Below are 16409 nucleotides of genomic sequence, written 5' to 3'. Positions count from 1 at the left end.
AACCATTTTTTTTTATTTTCCAATTTTAAATTTTTTAAGCAATTTTTATAGATTAGAACTATAAAAAATATTTTTTTTTTCTTAAAACATTAAGCATTTTGTTCTTTTGTTAAAAGTTTAAGGGGCAAATTTCAAAAAGTTAATTTTTGGGCAAATTGTATTGCGTGTCAAATTCAAATAGCAAATTGAGCCTTATTCCTAATTTGTTTATATTATATTTGGATTTTATTAATTTTATACTCTCTCCATCCCATTTTGTTTGTATGGTTTGACAAAATATACATATTAAAAATTTAGTCAATATAAATTTATTTTGTCATTTTTTACCCTTAACTCATTAATATATTAATAAAAATTTTTCATTTAATAAACAATTATAAATATTATTACGAGAAAAGTAATTATTTATATATATAAATTTAGAAATCTTACAAACATGCTGGGGATATAAAAAAAAAGTAATAATAAGCAAATAAAATGGGACAGAGGGAATAAATATTACTAATAATTTTTTTAAAGTAATATTTTATTTATAATTATTTAAATATAATAAATAACAATCATGTATTCTAAAACAAAAAAATCTTTTATTTATATAATACATTAAAATTGAAAATACTACATTCACATAGAGAAGTATGATATAAAAATAATTATACTTCTAATAATAATTTTTCCACATGGGCTGACTTTACCTTTGCTTTATTCCTCCTATCACTTTAACAGGAGTAAATAGTCATTTTACCTTGTTATTTTGAATGCTTGTTTAGGATTTTGAAAATTATTTTTTTTCAACTTTATCCATATTTATCAGGGGTAATTTTTTTTATATTTATATTTATATTCTCTTCGTATCATTTTGTTTGTATGATTTGATAAAATACGTATATTAAGAATTTAGTCAACGCAAGTTATTTTACATTTCTTTACCTTTAATAACTCATTAAGATACTAAAAGGCATTCATTCAATGAACAATTATAAATGTTATTGTGAAAAAAATAATTATTTACATGTCTATATTTAAAAACCTTGCAAACATTTTAGGACATCTAAAAAATGAATAACAAGCAAATAAAATGGGACGAGGAGAGTATTTAAGAAGTGCAATTTAGATATTGTACTTTATATTTTTAAAAGATCAATAAATTTCAATTATTTTCTTAATCCTTATGAAAGAAAACAAATGTTGCTATTAAAAGGGGAACGAATGGAGTAATTATTTTTTAAAAGAACATTTATTAATTAATTTATTAATATATCCCTATTTAATGTACACTTATATTTCCATATCCAACTATTACCTTAATTCTATAATACTTGTCACATTTCAAATTTCACGTTCCTTAAGAAAATTATTAAATTTGTTTAAGTTATAATAAATTACTGAGTAAATTGACTATATTACTCTTTATTCAATACTAAATATCTAAGAAAACCATTAAATCAAAGTAATAATTATTGGTCATATATGAAGGGTTAACATGGAAAAAAATATTTATTACTCCTTGAGACCACAAAAGTGACAAATATTTTTGAACAAACTCCTTTTTGTTACTCAAAAAATATGAAGTTCTTGGAATTCTTTTGTTTATTCAAAATATGCACTCTATCTCCAGACTATTTATATGAATATTAAGTCCCACTTTGTTAAAAATTGATTATGTCCTAAACTATATACATTTTTTTTTATCTTTAATACTTTAAATAGTTATAATGTGACACTTATATTATAAATATTTAATACATAATAGAGTTAATATAAACTAATTATAGTATTTATTTACACGATTAGTTAGATTATATCTGATTACCACAAAATGTGCATAACTATATTAAATAAAAATTATATATATAATCCATGAAAGATGACATGTTTAAAATTCTATCAGTTGTGTCAATTAATGATTTGATTGATTTTTTTTTTTTTTCATATGAAGAGTCAAAGATTTCGAGTTCGAGTTATTTCAATTACAATACTAATAATTATTTGTTACAGGTACAAAATTTATTAATATTTTAATAAATAACTCAAGTTTTTTGTACTGGAATTCCATGTCTAAAAGGTCAATAAGATTTTGCAACGCAAAGAAAAAAGTTTAAAAGACAAAAAGGAAGTTTTCAAAGGGTTTGTTGAAGATCCAACAAGAGAGATTCTAACTTTTTCCTTTCTTTTCCTGAATCGGGAAACTTGAACTTTTTCTCCCCTATATATCTAATTACCTATAGCTAGGACAAGTCATTGTTGTAGTGCCAACTTTGAGGAGCCCCGAAGTCACATTTTGAACTTGATGACTCCCTTTTTCTTTTCATGTGTTTTCATCCTCGGATTCGTTGTAGTATTCTTAACATGATGACTCAAAATTTTAAATTTCTTAATCTATAATTAAAATTTGTTTGAAAATGCACTCCACTGCTGTTACCTAATTGTTGGGTAGCTTTCTTTTTCAAGTTTAAAAAATAAAAAAATAAAAAAAAGATTGTGTTTGGCAACAACTTTTTAAGTAGCATTTAGCATTTTGATTGCTCAAAGTATTAAACTTTATTTTTTATAGTATTCGGTAATATAATGTTTGAACTAGCTTTTATAGATTAAGGTAACATTTTATAAAAAGTTAACCCATGAAGTATTTAACTTTTTACGGTTTTATGAAAAACTACTTAAATAACTAACAGTTGAACGCTACTAAAACAACTAACAACTATCAAAATAACTAGTTTTGCTGAACAATTTTAAAGAAGAAGAAATATGATTATGCTACTCAAATAATCAACAGCTGAACACTATTAAAATAACTAATAACTATTAAAACAGCTAGTTTTACTGAAAAATTTTAAATAACAAGAAATATGAATGTAATAATAAAATAATAATATACACGTCATAACATCATCATGGTCTTATTCCTTAAACACAAAAACCATTAACAAAGTAAGGCATAAACTCCTTTGATAATTGCCATTGCCCGACTTTTTTTAAGCCTACCTTTAGGACCATCTTGTAGGCTTTGTTTGTTTTTACATTTCTGTGCCTTTTCTTTTGCTTTCAGTTTTCATTCATCCTCTGAATATTGACCCCACCCAATGGCACACATGAAATGAAAATGAAAATGTCACTATTTATTTCTTATGAGCATGTATTTTATAACATCAAATTTTAATTAAAAATTTAAATGTGAAACATTTTTAAAATTTACTAATTATTTATTTTATGAAATTGTTATTCTATTCTAACTTATTCTATTTCATTTCACAAGGTAAAAATAAAAAAAATGTATTTTATTCTCAAAAATTTAATTTCTAGTTCCAACTTTATGTATAATTTATTTAAATTTCAGTATTGTAAAAATAATTCCATATATTTTACTTGCTAATGCATTATTTGCATGGTACAATTATCTAAGATTTTTCAAGAACAAATGTATTAACGGATTCATAAATTTCAAGTTGCTTTAGGAAATGAAACGGAAAACAAAGAAAAAAAAAAGGGTAAAAAACTAATATTTTAGATTAGGTTAGATCTATTTTTGCAGTTGAAGGGTTGAAAAGTAAATTCTACATTAAATAAATACAAAAAAAAAAAAAAAAAAATACAACTTGTAAAAAATGAATGATGAGTTTAATTCAAATCAATTGATTATAAAATGTCTTCCAAAAATTCTTTCAAGGCCCCAATATATTTCCCAACCGATCCCTGGCTTTCAATAATGCCGGGGGTTATATAACAACAGTAGTCTTTCCTTAAATTCATCATATTAGTGAAAATTTTTATAATTGAGAGAATTCAAACTTAAGCAACGATGGAACCAGAAATTAAAGTTAAAGGAGTCTAAAAAATTTTAAGAATTAATTAAGAGATGAAATTGAAAACATTTACTATTTTAAAGGATAAAATAAAAAAATTTCAATATTTTATGCGATAATTTTTCTAAAAAAAAATTTAGTTAGAGGGCGGAGCAATCATTGGGCTCTTTGTTGTTAAATTCAAGACTTTCCACTTTTCATATTTTTTTATAAAAAATCGAACGAACAATAAGAACATACTTAATTAGCTACGTTTCCACAAACTTTAATATATTTCAAAATATATGGTTAGTTTTATAGATGTATAGCTTCAAAATCAACATATTATGCATTCTCTCTCTTCTCTCTAATTAAATACTATGATAATTATGTAAATATTATACTACGTACTATGCTTCACTGGCAATTATTTGTGACCGGCAACTAAGACTATATAACAAATGTTCATATAATCAAATATTTAATTTCTAATTCTATAATTTTTTTAAATCAAATACAAGATAATGTAATATTTTTATAGTTATTTTTATATTTTTAAATAATTTTTATTATTTAAAAATATTAAAAATTATTTTTCATAAAAAAAGGCCTTCTGTTTTTTTTTTTTTAAAAATAAATTGTACAAAATTTTAATTTTTGAAAAAAATATATTGCTAAGTAAATTAAACTTTACTCTATTATGACTTTCAACATCAAAATTTTAAGGGAAAGATGTCATGATTCAAGAGATTAAGATCCTCTTCAATTCCAATAATTATAAATAATTCACCTTCAGAAAGGCCAAAAATAAAAATAGAGCAAGATTTTTAAATATTGGAGGATAAATTAATTTGTATATATATTTTTTTAAAATATAAATAAAATTTATGGGAGAAAAATATTGGATATTATAAATTAGCACACAGTATCATCCCAAGTGAAATGAGTTTAAATGAATAAGTATTAGGTTATTTCATTATCACTTAATGTGAGATTCATTTTTCAACATGCATAATTATTTAATTTTTTTATGATAGGTGTATACATATACATGGATCAACTTAGATATCAAAATTAATTTGTTAAATATTTTTTTTATGGGAGGTTTAATGGATCAAAATAACATTATGGACTATAAAATAAGAAAGCCTTTCCCTTTGAATAATATTCACTAAATCGATGATATCTAATAACTAATACGGTAGAGAGAATTCAAACTTTATATCTTTAACTCTCCATAACATAAGAAGATTAATCAGACTACAGTCTATTGGAACGTTGAAAAATATTATTTATGAAGGGTTGCCAATTAACATTTAGTGCGCACTGTATACATGTAGCTCTTCGTTGTTACGTCATGTGTTGAAGGGGTTAGAGAAGACCCCAACAGAAACCCTAGAATGATTGCATACAGTGCATGCGCAAACTATAGAATATCTCTTATTATAGAAAAGATACATAAAGAAGTGACCATTTACATATATGTGTGTTACACTTATTTAAAATAAAGTAAAAAACCACAGGTATTCATACACATATATAGCTAAAAAGACTGCTAAGATATTAACATTTTCAAGCAAAACAATCATTCTGAGTTAAAGCAGCAAGAGGGGCTTCTGTTCATGATGCCTTCTACTAGCTATTTATATGCTCTTTTCTGGTGGAATTTAATTATGTTCAATAAAGTGAGATATGTGAAAAGCTTTATCTATCTAATGATGACCCATCAACAAGGAGGATGCGAAATGACATCCTTAAGGTTAAGAAAATTCGTAATTTGGTGATTAAGGTCTGATAGATATATATATATTTTTTATTTTAATCGTCCGTGATCCAAGTCTACTGGTTCAATTAATCTGGATTCGCGTCGGGTAAGCCTATAAAGAAGGATAAAATACTCCTTTTCAAGTGTCTCTGGTTAAGAGAGAATACATCTCCGCTATCGCATCTGAATTCTCGAGAACAAGGTCTAAAATATTTTAATATATTATAAGATTCTCAATTTTACTTCTGCATGCACTTCTGTGTAAGGCTGAAAGATTTTAGGAGAAACCTAAACTTAATTAATTAGGCTAATTAATTATTTGTTGTTTCTTGGTTCAAGCAACCTGGATCAGCTCATGCATCTATTAGGTTAAATCTTTTCTCCTGACAATTCCAAGAGTACATTAGCCCCATACTTTAACTTTTGTGTTCTAAAATCCGTAAGACTTATTTATAAAGATGTATATACGCAGTAACTTATTTACAAAGATATATATATGCAGTAACGATAATTGATACAAATAAGGGTATATATGTCTTTTCACTACAAAAGAAAGGAACAACATAGTAATAAAGAATAGCAGTTTTTATATATAACAGGATAGTGATTAGATTGATTGCTATCTCAACCTCTTAGGTTTGAAAAAATGTGAAAGGTTTTCGGATTTCATTTTAATATGTAAGTAAAAGGTTTTTAGTTTGAATCTCCACGTCTAACTTGATCTAATTAAATTCACTGAGAAGATTGATCATATTTTTTTCAAAGATGATTAGATTGAATTAGACGGTACTATCTCAATTATATGACTAGAGATTATTAATTTTCTTGATACGTCAAGGGTGACAATGATGTGTCAAACATTTTCCATATTGATATTTCTTCAATTAACCCAAACTTCCATTAATAACTTTTCTTTGAATCATATCTATAAGCAGTAGGGCGTGTGTATCCGTGATAAAAAAACTATTTTGCTTTGATATTGAAATTTATTCGAAAAAAATATATTTTTAATTATATCCGTTAAAAAAAAAAAAAGAAATGTAGAAGGTTGAAGATTATCTAAAACTTATATGATTATAAGTTTATAACATATGAATAACAATTAATTAAAAGCAAACATTAGCATTCTATACTGTAATTATTATATTTTTTTGGTAATTATTGTAATATTTTTTAATTGCATTTCAAACAATAATTCTGCTAGAACAAGCATTCAGATCTAAAGCGCAGCACGTGGGAAAATGGACAAGATTAATGGTAAATTCTACGTCTACAAGTAAAATAGTAGAGAAAATTCAATTGTAATGTAAAATAAACTCTTCGAACATTAATTTCAATATATTTTTTTTCAAGGATTAAAATTATTTAGACCGGATCTATGGCCCTCATAAACCAAACAAATAAAAATAAATATTTTATAATATTTATATCCATCCGTAGAGATTTCACAAAATATGATATTGCAAGCTTTTTAAATCAAGTCATAATTTGAACTCATAAAGAAATATCTAAAGTTCAAGCCATCCTCACAAATACCGAATCGTGCAAGATTTTACCTTTATTTTGACGGGTTAGACTTGTCTAAATAGGATATATAATCTCATTCATGGATCAAATTAATAAAAATAAGAATTTTTAAAAATTACTTCTATTTTATTCATTTTTTCCGGTATATGGTAAAAAAAATTATTGTTTTTTTAAAAAAAAAATTATTTTTTATTGATTTAGTCTATGAATGAAGCCATATATCGGGTTAGGTAAGTACATCCCTTGACCTCAAATCTACAATCTCACTCTATTATTGCACGATAGCTTTAATATACATATACTGCGAAGATCACTAATCTCAACATAGATGACTTTGTCTACATTAAAATGGAAATCTGAATTAACTTAATAGATACTTTAATTGCAACACTGGGAAAAGAAATTATGATTCTATTTGTTGCAATACTCAGAAAGAAAAAAAAAAAAGGCATCACACGCAAGTGAAAGTTTATAATTAACAATTTTGCTTGTAGCTAACAGAATTTCTTTCCAAAACAATGTCATAGGTTATGATATATAGCACATAATTGTTAAATCCAAAGAGATCCAATGAACTGGAATAACGTTGTGGACTATACAGTAGGAGTAGTTCTCTCCTTTCAAAAAACATATACAAAATTGGTGATGAATTTTGTAGTGAAGAGAACTCGAACTCGAAACCTCTCACTCTTTACATTTTCTATTAGAAATAGAAAGACTAATAAGACCATATACTTGATTAGCGAAGAACATGCCTTTAAATTTTGACAAATAATACTCTAAAGGTAACAAACCAATCTCAGTTAATGAAGAAAAGGAAGTTAAGAGGCTTTGACATGAATCATTTCTTATTTTTAGTTTCTTGTAGATTTTGCATAAGCAAGAATATTTAAAGAAAAAGGAAAATGGGAATTTGGCTAAAGAATTTATTGAGTAATATAGATATATAGCTAGGTATTCCCATATGCAATGAATTCAATTTTACTATAAAAATGGCACCAATTTAATGATCAAGAAGTTACTTTTCAAAAAGCAAACTAACCCTTCACTGCCCATATTGACCAAAACAAAGAGAAGATATCATCTTCAAAACTAAACCTTTAAGAAGGAGCCTAGCTAGGATTTCAGTGCCCCTTGCTGCCCTTTCCAAACCCAATTTATTAAAAAAGTATTCTAAGAAAATCTTTTTGAGTATGTGACAAAAGTCTGCTACTTGCATACCTTGGATAAAATTCTTGACCCTATAAATATAGGGACCTTGTCACAAAAAAAAAAAAAAAAAAAAAAAAAATTGAATCTCATCCCTTGATTTTGACATGTATAGCTATAGTCCAGCCACCCTCTAGCCTAGCTTATTAATTATCAAATTATTTTAATTTTTTTTTTCCAAATTGCATCATATGTCTCATGAGCCATGCTAGGTATAGCACCATGCAGCATTGCACAAAATATATATTATTGGTTTTTAAAAATATGAGTTGGTTATCATTTTTTATAGAATATTTATTTAATCTTGTATCATTCATTTTTTTATTTATTTTCTTTATATTTTATATAACTAATTCACTTTGACACACATCCTTTATTATGTGCCCTAAAATTTCTCCAAGTTCCATAATAAACCTCTTAAAAGTTTCTTTGATTAATTAGTAAAATAACCAAACACTTCATGTTATGTACTTTTATAGTGATGAGTTATCATTTCTATGGGTCAGAAACCATTTCAAGCTCTCATTAAACAAATATCTCATCTCTCTCTCTCTCTCTCTTGAATTCTTTTTTTTTTCTTTTTATTTGAGGAAAACCCACAAAACCTAATTATCATTCATCATGGATATCAATAACCACACTTCAAATCAAGAATTGTCCATGGAAGATCAAATCTTCCATGACCAAATCCCTGTCAACTCATATTATCCTATTTATACTTACCAAACACATCAAAAACCATTCTCTTCTAGTTCAATACCCATCTCAACCTTTTTTGGTGACCATAAAAATCATTTACAGGATTATCAGGAGGAGACAGAAGAAAAAGAAGAAGAAGAAGAAGAAGAAGGAGAAGAAGAAGAATTAGGAGCTATGAAAGAAATGATGTACAAAATCGCAGCGATGCAGCCTGTAGACATAGATCCATCAACAATTCGAAAACCTAAAAGGCGAAATGTAAGAATAAGCGATGATCCTCAGAGCGTTGCAGCACGCCATAGGAGAGAAAGAATAAGTGAGAAGATGAGAATTCTTCAAAGACTTGTTCCTGGTGGAACAAAAATGGATACTGCTTCTATGTTAGATGAAGCTATTCGTTATGTCAAGTTCTTGAAGAAGCAGGTTCGTTTACTTCAATCGTCTAATAATCAACACATACCACCATGGCAACCTCCTCCTCTTGCTTCCACCGCTACCTCCTCCTCCCTAGAGTCTCCGGCCGGCCTTGGTTTCACATTTAGTGGTGCTAATAGGGGTGACCCTGCTGCTTTCTGCTTTAATCATGAGGTAATAAGTGATTAGGGATAAAAAAACCTAGTTTCTGATTCACCATTAGCTTGGTATTGTTATTGCTAATGTCAGTTTTAAAATTAAGATTATCTGTAATACACAAAATAAAACGTAAAGTATTTTTAGTGCTAAAAATGCATTTGATTACATACATTCTATTATGTTCTATTACGACATAACAAGTAATTATATCGGTCTTTGCATTATAATTTATGCGGCATAAAACTAATTTGGAAAAAAAAAGTTCATATTTTTAATTTTGTTTTCAAAATTTGTTTTAGACTCGTAAAAATGATATTGCAATAATATTGTATTCATAGATCCAATTTTTTTAAAATTTTTATTACAAAAACTGTTATTGAAATGAGTAGTGTCAACCAAGCCCTAATCATTATTATGAGTTAATTATTGTTGAAATAATTATTTATGTACAATGAGATGATTTAAGGGGGAAAGAAAGTTGTTAGGATATTGTTGACTAAAAAGGGCATAGAGATTTTTCCTTCAAAAAAAAAAAAAAAAAATTTGTGGAATAATCATAACAGTTGGTTACGTACAAACCATATAGTGATGTATATTATATAATAAGACCCATGGAGTGTGAAGGTTGGCCGGAAAGTTTGTTTGGCCGATTATCTTCCGAGAATAAAACAGTGATGTCAGTCAGAATGCTTTTTCAAATATATTATTTCTCTTTATATATAAATAAAACATGCATTAGACAGAAAAATTCTTACATCATGTAGACTTTTGAACTACCCTTAATTATAAGGAGTGATATGATAGTGTCTTATTTTTGTGTTAGCCTTTTGGGAGAAGCTAAATGATCTTGATTAAGCAGTTTGATGCATGTGTTGTGTCTTTCCTATTTAATTAATTAAAACAATTTATACGTTGTGTGAATTTTTTATTTATTGTCACTGGAGAGTTAGTAGGTCCTTCAAAATCAAAATTAATTGTAAATGATTTATGAGAAAATAAAGTTTTTTATTAAAACAAAGATATTTCTGATTGTACACTAGGGAAAAAGAAGAATAAAATCGGAAAATTTTTTAAAAAATTTTTACTGTCATTGGTTTGATCCATAAGCGTGACTATGAACCCGATTTAGGTAAGTAATTTTGAGTATTTAGAAAATTGTTATGGTTTTGTGAAGGAATATATCCAGTCACTAATCTAATAAAAATTATAAATAGCGAGTAGTTGTTGAAATCTTCCTTGTTGGAGGCTACAGTGATAATAGTTTGAACTTCAAGTCTTCAACCATTTGGTTAACCATTTAATAAATAAAAGTTATCAATAGCAATTAGTTGTTTAAACCTTTCACAACTGTTGATTTGAAAAGTGTAATTTTTTCCCATTTATTTGTAACTAATTTAGTTTTATTTGATGTCCATTTAATTACTCTTATACAGAATCTGTTCGGTAAAATTAATTGTTTAGTAGCTGTTAGTTGTTTTAATAGCGTTTAATTGTTAGCACTGTTTGAGTAGTTTTTCATAAAACGATAAAAGCTAAACATTACATGGGTTAACTTTTTATAAAACGTTATATGTTCAAGTGCAATGTCACCGAACACAATTAAAAAATAATATTTATCGTTTTGACTGGCTAAAACGCTAAAAGCTATTTAAAACACTGTTGCCGAACACAGCCAAAAGCTAAAGGTTAACTTTTTATAAAACACTATATTAACTTTTAAGAGTTAGTTCAAATACTATGTTATTGAATACTATGTCAAAACGCTAAAAAAAACTACTTAAAAAACTTTTGCCAAACGTAGCCATATTATTATCCATAATGAAAATTATATCTTCTTTTATACTGTGTAGTTATTAAAAATACTTTTAGCTGATATCAGAAAAAGTATACTACTAGTATTTATAAGTCAAAATAAAATTAGTTAAACAATGTATATGAAATTTATTACAATTTTCTTAATTTGATTTTTTATTTTTTATTTAAATAATAAATTAAAAATAAAATATGTCTTCAATAGTCAACTAATCTAGACAATAAACGGTTAATAAAATTTAACCAAACATATAATATTTATTGGCTAACCGTTCTCAACCAATCAGCAATAGCTACCAAGTACCTGCTACTAATTTTCAACAGCAATTAAATAAAAAATGTCCTAAGCCACATTTACAGTCGAAAAATGGAAGATTAGACAGATAATTTTCAAGTATTAAGCATAATATTAATAATGAATTAATAACTGGCTACCTATAAGATGGCATGATAACGAACATGTATCATGGATGACCCACAACATGTTTCAATAGTGAGATTTGAATATAAAATAAACATTCAAATCCTTCAGGTATAGTATTATGGTCAAGAGATGAATTATTGGAGGAAATTAAAATTTTATTCCTATAAATAAATAAATAAATAAATATATAACCATTTTAATTGTTTAATTCGAAATTTTCTCACTCTATTTTATTCAATTTAATTTGCCTAATGTGAAAAATGCGTATTGTGGTGAGCATTCCCAACCGCGGATCTGCAATTGCAGTGAAAGAAGCAGCTTGGGGTTTACCTTGCTATGCTGCAATTTCTCAGGTAATAACCACAACATAAAATCAAATGCATCTGATTTTTCAAGTCTATTCTTGCAGTGGCTATTGTTTATTTGATTGGGTTTGTCCCAATTGTTGAGTCTGAGATCTTGCTTGATGGTGAACATGAAATTGACAGACTTTTGAAGTGGCTCAAAAGGTTTGGTCTGAGGTGTTTTTCTACCTTGCGGAGAACAATGTCTTTTTTAAAGGTATCGTCCTCAAGCCAAGCATGGTCACTCCTGGTGCACAGAGCAAGGACAGGACCACTCCCCAACAAGTCACTGACTAGTTACACTCTCATGCTTCTCCGCTAAAGAATTCCCCAGCTGATCCCGAAATCATGTCAAGTGTATTATAATTTAGTCAATGAAAAGAAAATAATCAAACAACAAGAAGAAGCAAAAAGTTTTATGTGGTTCAACAATTTGTCTCAAAAACAATTTTCATAAAATTGATGCACTTGAATATCAACGTTTTGATTTCAGTTGTTAAATTGTTACCAAATAATTTTTTAAGTAGCGGTTAACGTTTTGACTAACTAGTTCAAATGTTATACTACCGAATAATTTTTTAAATAGCCTTTACATTTTAACCAGTTAAAATATTAAACACCACTTAAAAAGTTGTCGCCGAACACATCTATTATGCTGTATAATTATAACTAATGGCACAATTTTGCTGGTGTGGCATACGTGTATTCATTTTAAGTTAATAAAAGTACACATATTTAATTAATATTATATTATTAGAAAAAAATTTAATGAATTAATAAACATCAGTTAGGCTATCAATAACAGTAATTAATTTGAAAATCAATTCAACTCAATTTCACAAATTAAATGAGGTGACAAAACACTCTTAGTTGTGGAATCTTTATATATATTAAGTTAAAAATTCATATAAAATAAATAAAATTCAAAAATGAAAATTAAACAATCTAAGGGCGTCTTCGCTATTTTTGTAGGTTTTTTTGTTGTTCAAAGACAAGAAAAAACATTTTATAGTTTTCTCATTTTTATTTTTTTATGAATTATTTATTCTTTTTATATAAATTTTGGTGGAGGATAAATTAAGTACTTGTTAGAAAATAATAGAGAGTAATCTTACTAATACCTACACAAAGGGAAAACATATATATAGGCACAATATATATTCTAAGGCTTCAAATCAGGTTGGTTTCCTTTATGACTTGAATTCAAATTTTCAGATGTGAGTGGATTCGTTTCAGTGGCTGTTTTCTTAACTCAACAAATTTCTACTTCAAACCTTTTTTTTTTTTTGGTTGATATTGTTTTTGGTTTTTTTTTTCTTTTTTTGTTTTTTGGTTGATATTGTTTTTTTTTTTTTTTTTTTTGTCTGGGTATTTATCTTATTCTTTTGGAATGATTTTAAGCTTTGTTGATATATTTGATCAGATCTTTTTATTTAGTATAACTGAATTAGTTTTGGAGGGAAATTTATTAACTTGGATTTAGCTCTCGATTATATTAAAAGTCTATTCGGCAATTTTAGCGGTTTTAGTGATATTAGCTATTGTAGTAGCTATTTTATTAGCTGTGAGCGGTTAGTTATTAACTATTAGTGGTTAGTTGTTTATATAGCGGGTAAAATAAAAGTGTTCGGTAAAAATAAGTGTTTGATTAACTGTTTAATATAGAAAGGCAAAAAGGGGTAAGGTCACAAAAAAATAAGTCAAAGAAAAGTGATAGGCATAGACGTCACTAAACGTTCATGAAAATAATGTTTCGGAAAATACTATCTCAAACTCTAAACATAAAGATAAATGCGACATTATCGAATACAATAATTAATTAAAACAGTGTTTTAACCCAATCAAAACATTAAACACTACTCCAAACGCTTTTGCCAAACAAAGCCTAAGTTTTAAGGATTATATTAATAAAATTAAAAATATTATCTGCCAATAAATAAAAATTTTGGAGGTGTGATATGAAAGGGTATTTTGTTTGGAAGTTTAACTATTAATCAAATTGATATCCAGCAGCTGTTAATTTGAAAAGTTTCATTTGGAAGTTGTTGATTTTATTTTATCTTACGTTTGAAGTCAATCACTCTTATTAAAATTTACTGATAGCGAAATTATATTTTTTACATTAAATTTTATATGTTATATTTTAATTTACTTTAGAAAATTTATACTATTAATATTTATAAGGAAAAAAGAAGGAAAAGCATTTATAATCCCAAAGAAAATAATAATATTTTAAGAATAAATTTTGCTTTCAATAATTATTTAATATCTAAAAGTAATTGTTTATAAATTTTACCAAATATATAAATATATAGATTGACAACCGCTAGTTGTCAACTATAATTTTCGCTCATTGTTTTCAAAGAAAAACGCTCATTTTGGCCCTTGGTCCCAAAATCAATCGTCCCATATTTTAATTTTAAAGCTAAATTTCTCTTTTAGTTAGTGTATTACAGCTAAATAGCTAAGACATTCAGCTGATTAGCGCGTGTGTAATATAATCAAAATCTAAAGAGAGTGAGAGAATAAATTCAAAACTGAATCTCCACACCAACGATTCAGTTACCAAATATTATCGTTGAGAGGGAAAAATAAGCTAAGCTATCTCTTTTTGTAATATGAAGTTTGCACATGCATAGCAATGAAGGAGCGGTGTCTTTCAATTGTGGTAAACATCAAATTAGGGAAACAAATAAATTTTTCTTTGATATTCTGAAGCAAAACCGAAATTGATAGTGACTCTCTCATTCTTCTCGATATCGAAAGTAAGTAGTTTCTTTATCTTTGTTTCTTTGTTAACTAAAAGTAATTGAGGGAAAACATTTTTTTATTTCTTTGTTAACTGAAAGAACTCAACAAAATTTTTTAATTTTTTGTTTGTGATGTGATCGACATTGTTTCATTAGATTGTTCTACGTCTGATGAACTGTAGCCCATATTTTATGCTTTGATATCGATCTTCCTAGTAATAACTAAAGGGTTGTTCCTTGTACTACTTGCTGGTTTTTTTTGTAAGATCTTAAGTTTGTGATACACTTACCCGCTTGGACGGTTATAATGTAACAAGGCTTCTTATAGTCCTATACCTTTGATTCTTTAACCCTCGTATTGGTAGAGGTTGTTATTTAATCTTGCACGCTCCGAACAATACTCTTTGCTATTTTTTTTACATTGTACGCTTTAATATCGATCTTCCTAATGATAAATGAAGGGTTGTTCACCGTACTCCTTGCTGGTTTATTTTGTAAAGTCTTTTAAGGTTGTAATACATATACCCGCTTGTGGATAAGGGTGTAACAAGGTTTCAAACCATATATACAGTATCGAGCCACTCCCTCATAATCATACTCTAAAATAGAACCTCCATCACTGTGAATATTGGGTGAGCTTGAATATCGACCTCTAGAAACTGAGCTTCCTTGATCTCTCATCCTCATTCTCTCGTTGATTAAGGATTTCTTTTAGTGTTAGGGGCTTTGATTTCTGATAATTTAGGAATTTTGATAAACAAAGGTAGCATTTAACTGTAGTTATGTTAATAGAATGTTTTCATCTTTAATATTTTTTTTTAAGAAAAAATATTCTTTGACTGTGTGTGAATTACGCTCTCGTACTAGCTGAATGTCTGAGCTATTTGGCTGTAATATGCTAACTAATTGAGAAATTTGGCTTAAAAGTTAAAATATGGGTCAATTGATTTTGGGTACCAAGTTGAAAGTCCAAAATCAGCCTTTCTTCTCGTTCCAACTATCAATTTTTGAACAATTAAATTAAATAAATCCTAAATCACATTTACTAGCAAAAAAAAAAAAAAAAAAAAAAAAAGCTTCCACCAATAATTTTCAATTATTAATCACAATATTAATGATAAGTTAATAACTTCACAGATTGCATGATAATGAACATGTATTAAGTGTGATCAACAATGTCTAAGTATGAATATTGTTCTCGTTAATGTTAATAATTGAATTATTGGAGGAAATTAAAATTTAATTCCTCTAAATAAACTAACTTAGTCGAGAATTGCTATGGTGTTTTAATCATAACCATATATATTAATTGATTTGAATAATATTGCTAATACAACTATAATTTTATTAATTTAGGTAATAATATTAATGAAATAAACAAGTGCCTAATTTTTTTAAACCTTAGCTTCTGTCACAGTAAATCTTGAGTTTTCTCACAGTATCAGAGTAGTTATTTTTTTTATTTCCATTGAGTAATTTTCTCTCTCATCAGATACAAAATTTTTAATCTATTTCTTTGATTTT

The 16409-nt window shown here is 26.9% G+C and overlaps 1 protein-coding gene across 1 annotated transcript; it reads left to right on the top strand.

The window, feature by feature from the left end:
• Nucleotides 1–8756: 8756 nt before the first annotated feature.
• LOC105641859 (uncharacterized) lies at nucleotides 8757–9735 on the top strand. Its single transcript, XM_012226486.4, has one exon. The coding sequence runs from the start codon at nucleotides 8905–8907 to the stop codon at nucleotides 9583–9585; it is 681 nt and encodes a 226-aa protein (XP_012081876.1). The 5' UTR covers nucleotides 8757–8904; the 3' UTR covers nucleotides 9586–9735.
• The last annotated feature ends 6674 nt before the right edge of the window (nucleotides 9736–16409 follow it).

The sequence above is a fragment of the Jatropha curcas genome, chromosome 5 (assembly GCF_041381405.1).
Source record: "Jatropha curcas cultivar XTBG-Jc1 chromosome 5, XTBG_Jcur_1.0, whole genome shotgun sequence".
NCBI classification, from domain to species: Eukaryota; Viridiplantae; Streptophyta; class Magnoliopsida; order Malpighiales; family Euphorbiaceae; genus Jatropha; species Jatropha curcas.
Note: the sequence above shows the minus strand (reverse complement) of the source record. Positions and strands in the feature narration are given on the sequence as shown.

Excerpts from the sequence above, each read along its gene's own strand:
- LOC105641859 (XM_012226486.4), top strand. The coding sequence starts at position 8,905 with ATGGATATCAATAACCACACTTCAAATCAAGAATTGTCCATGGAAGAT.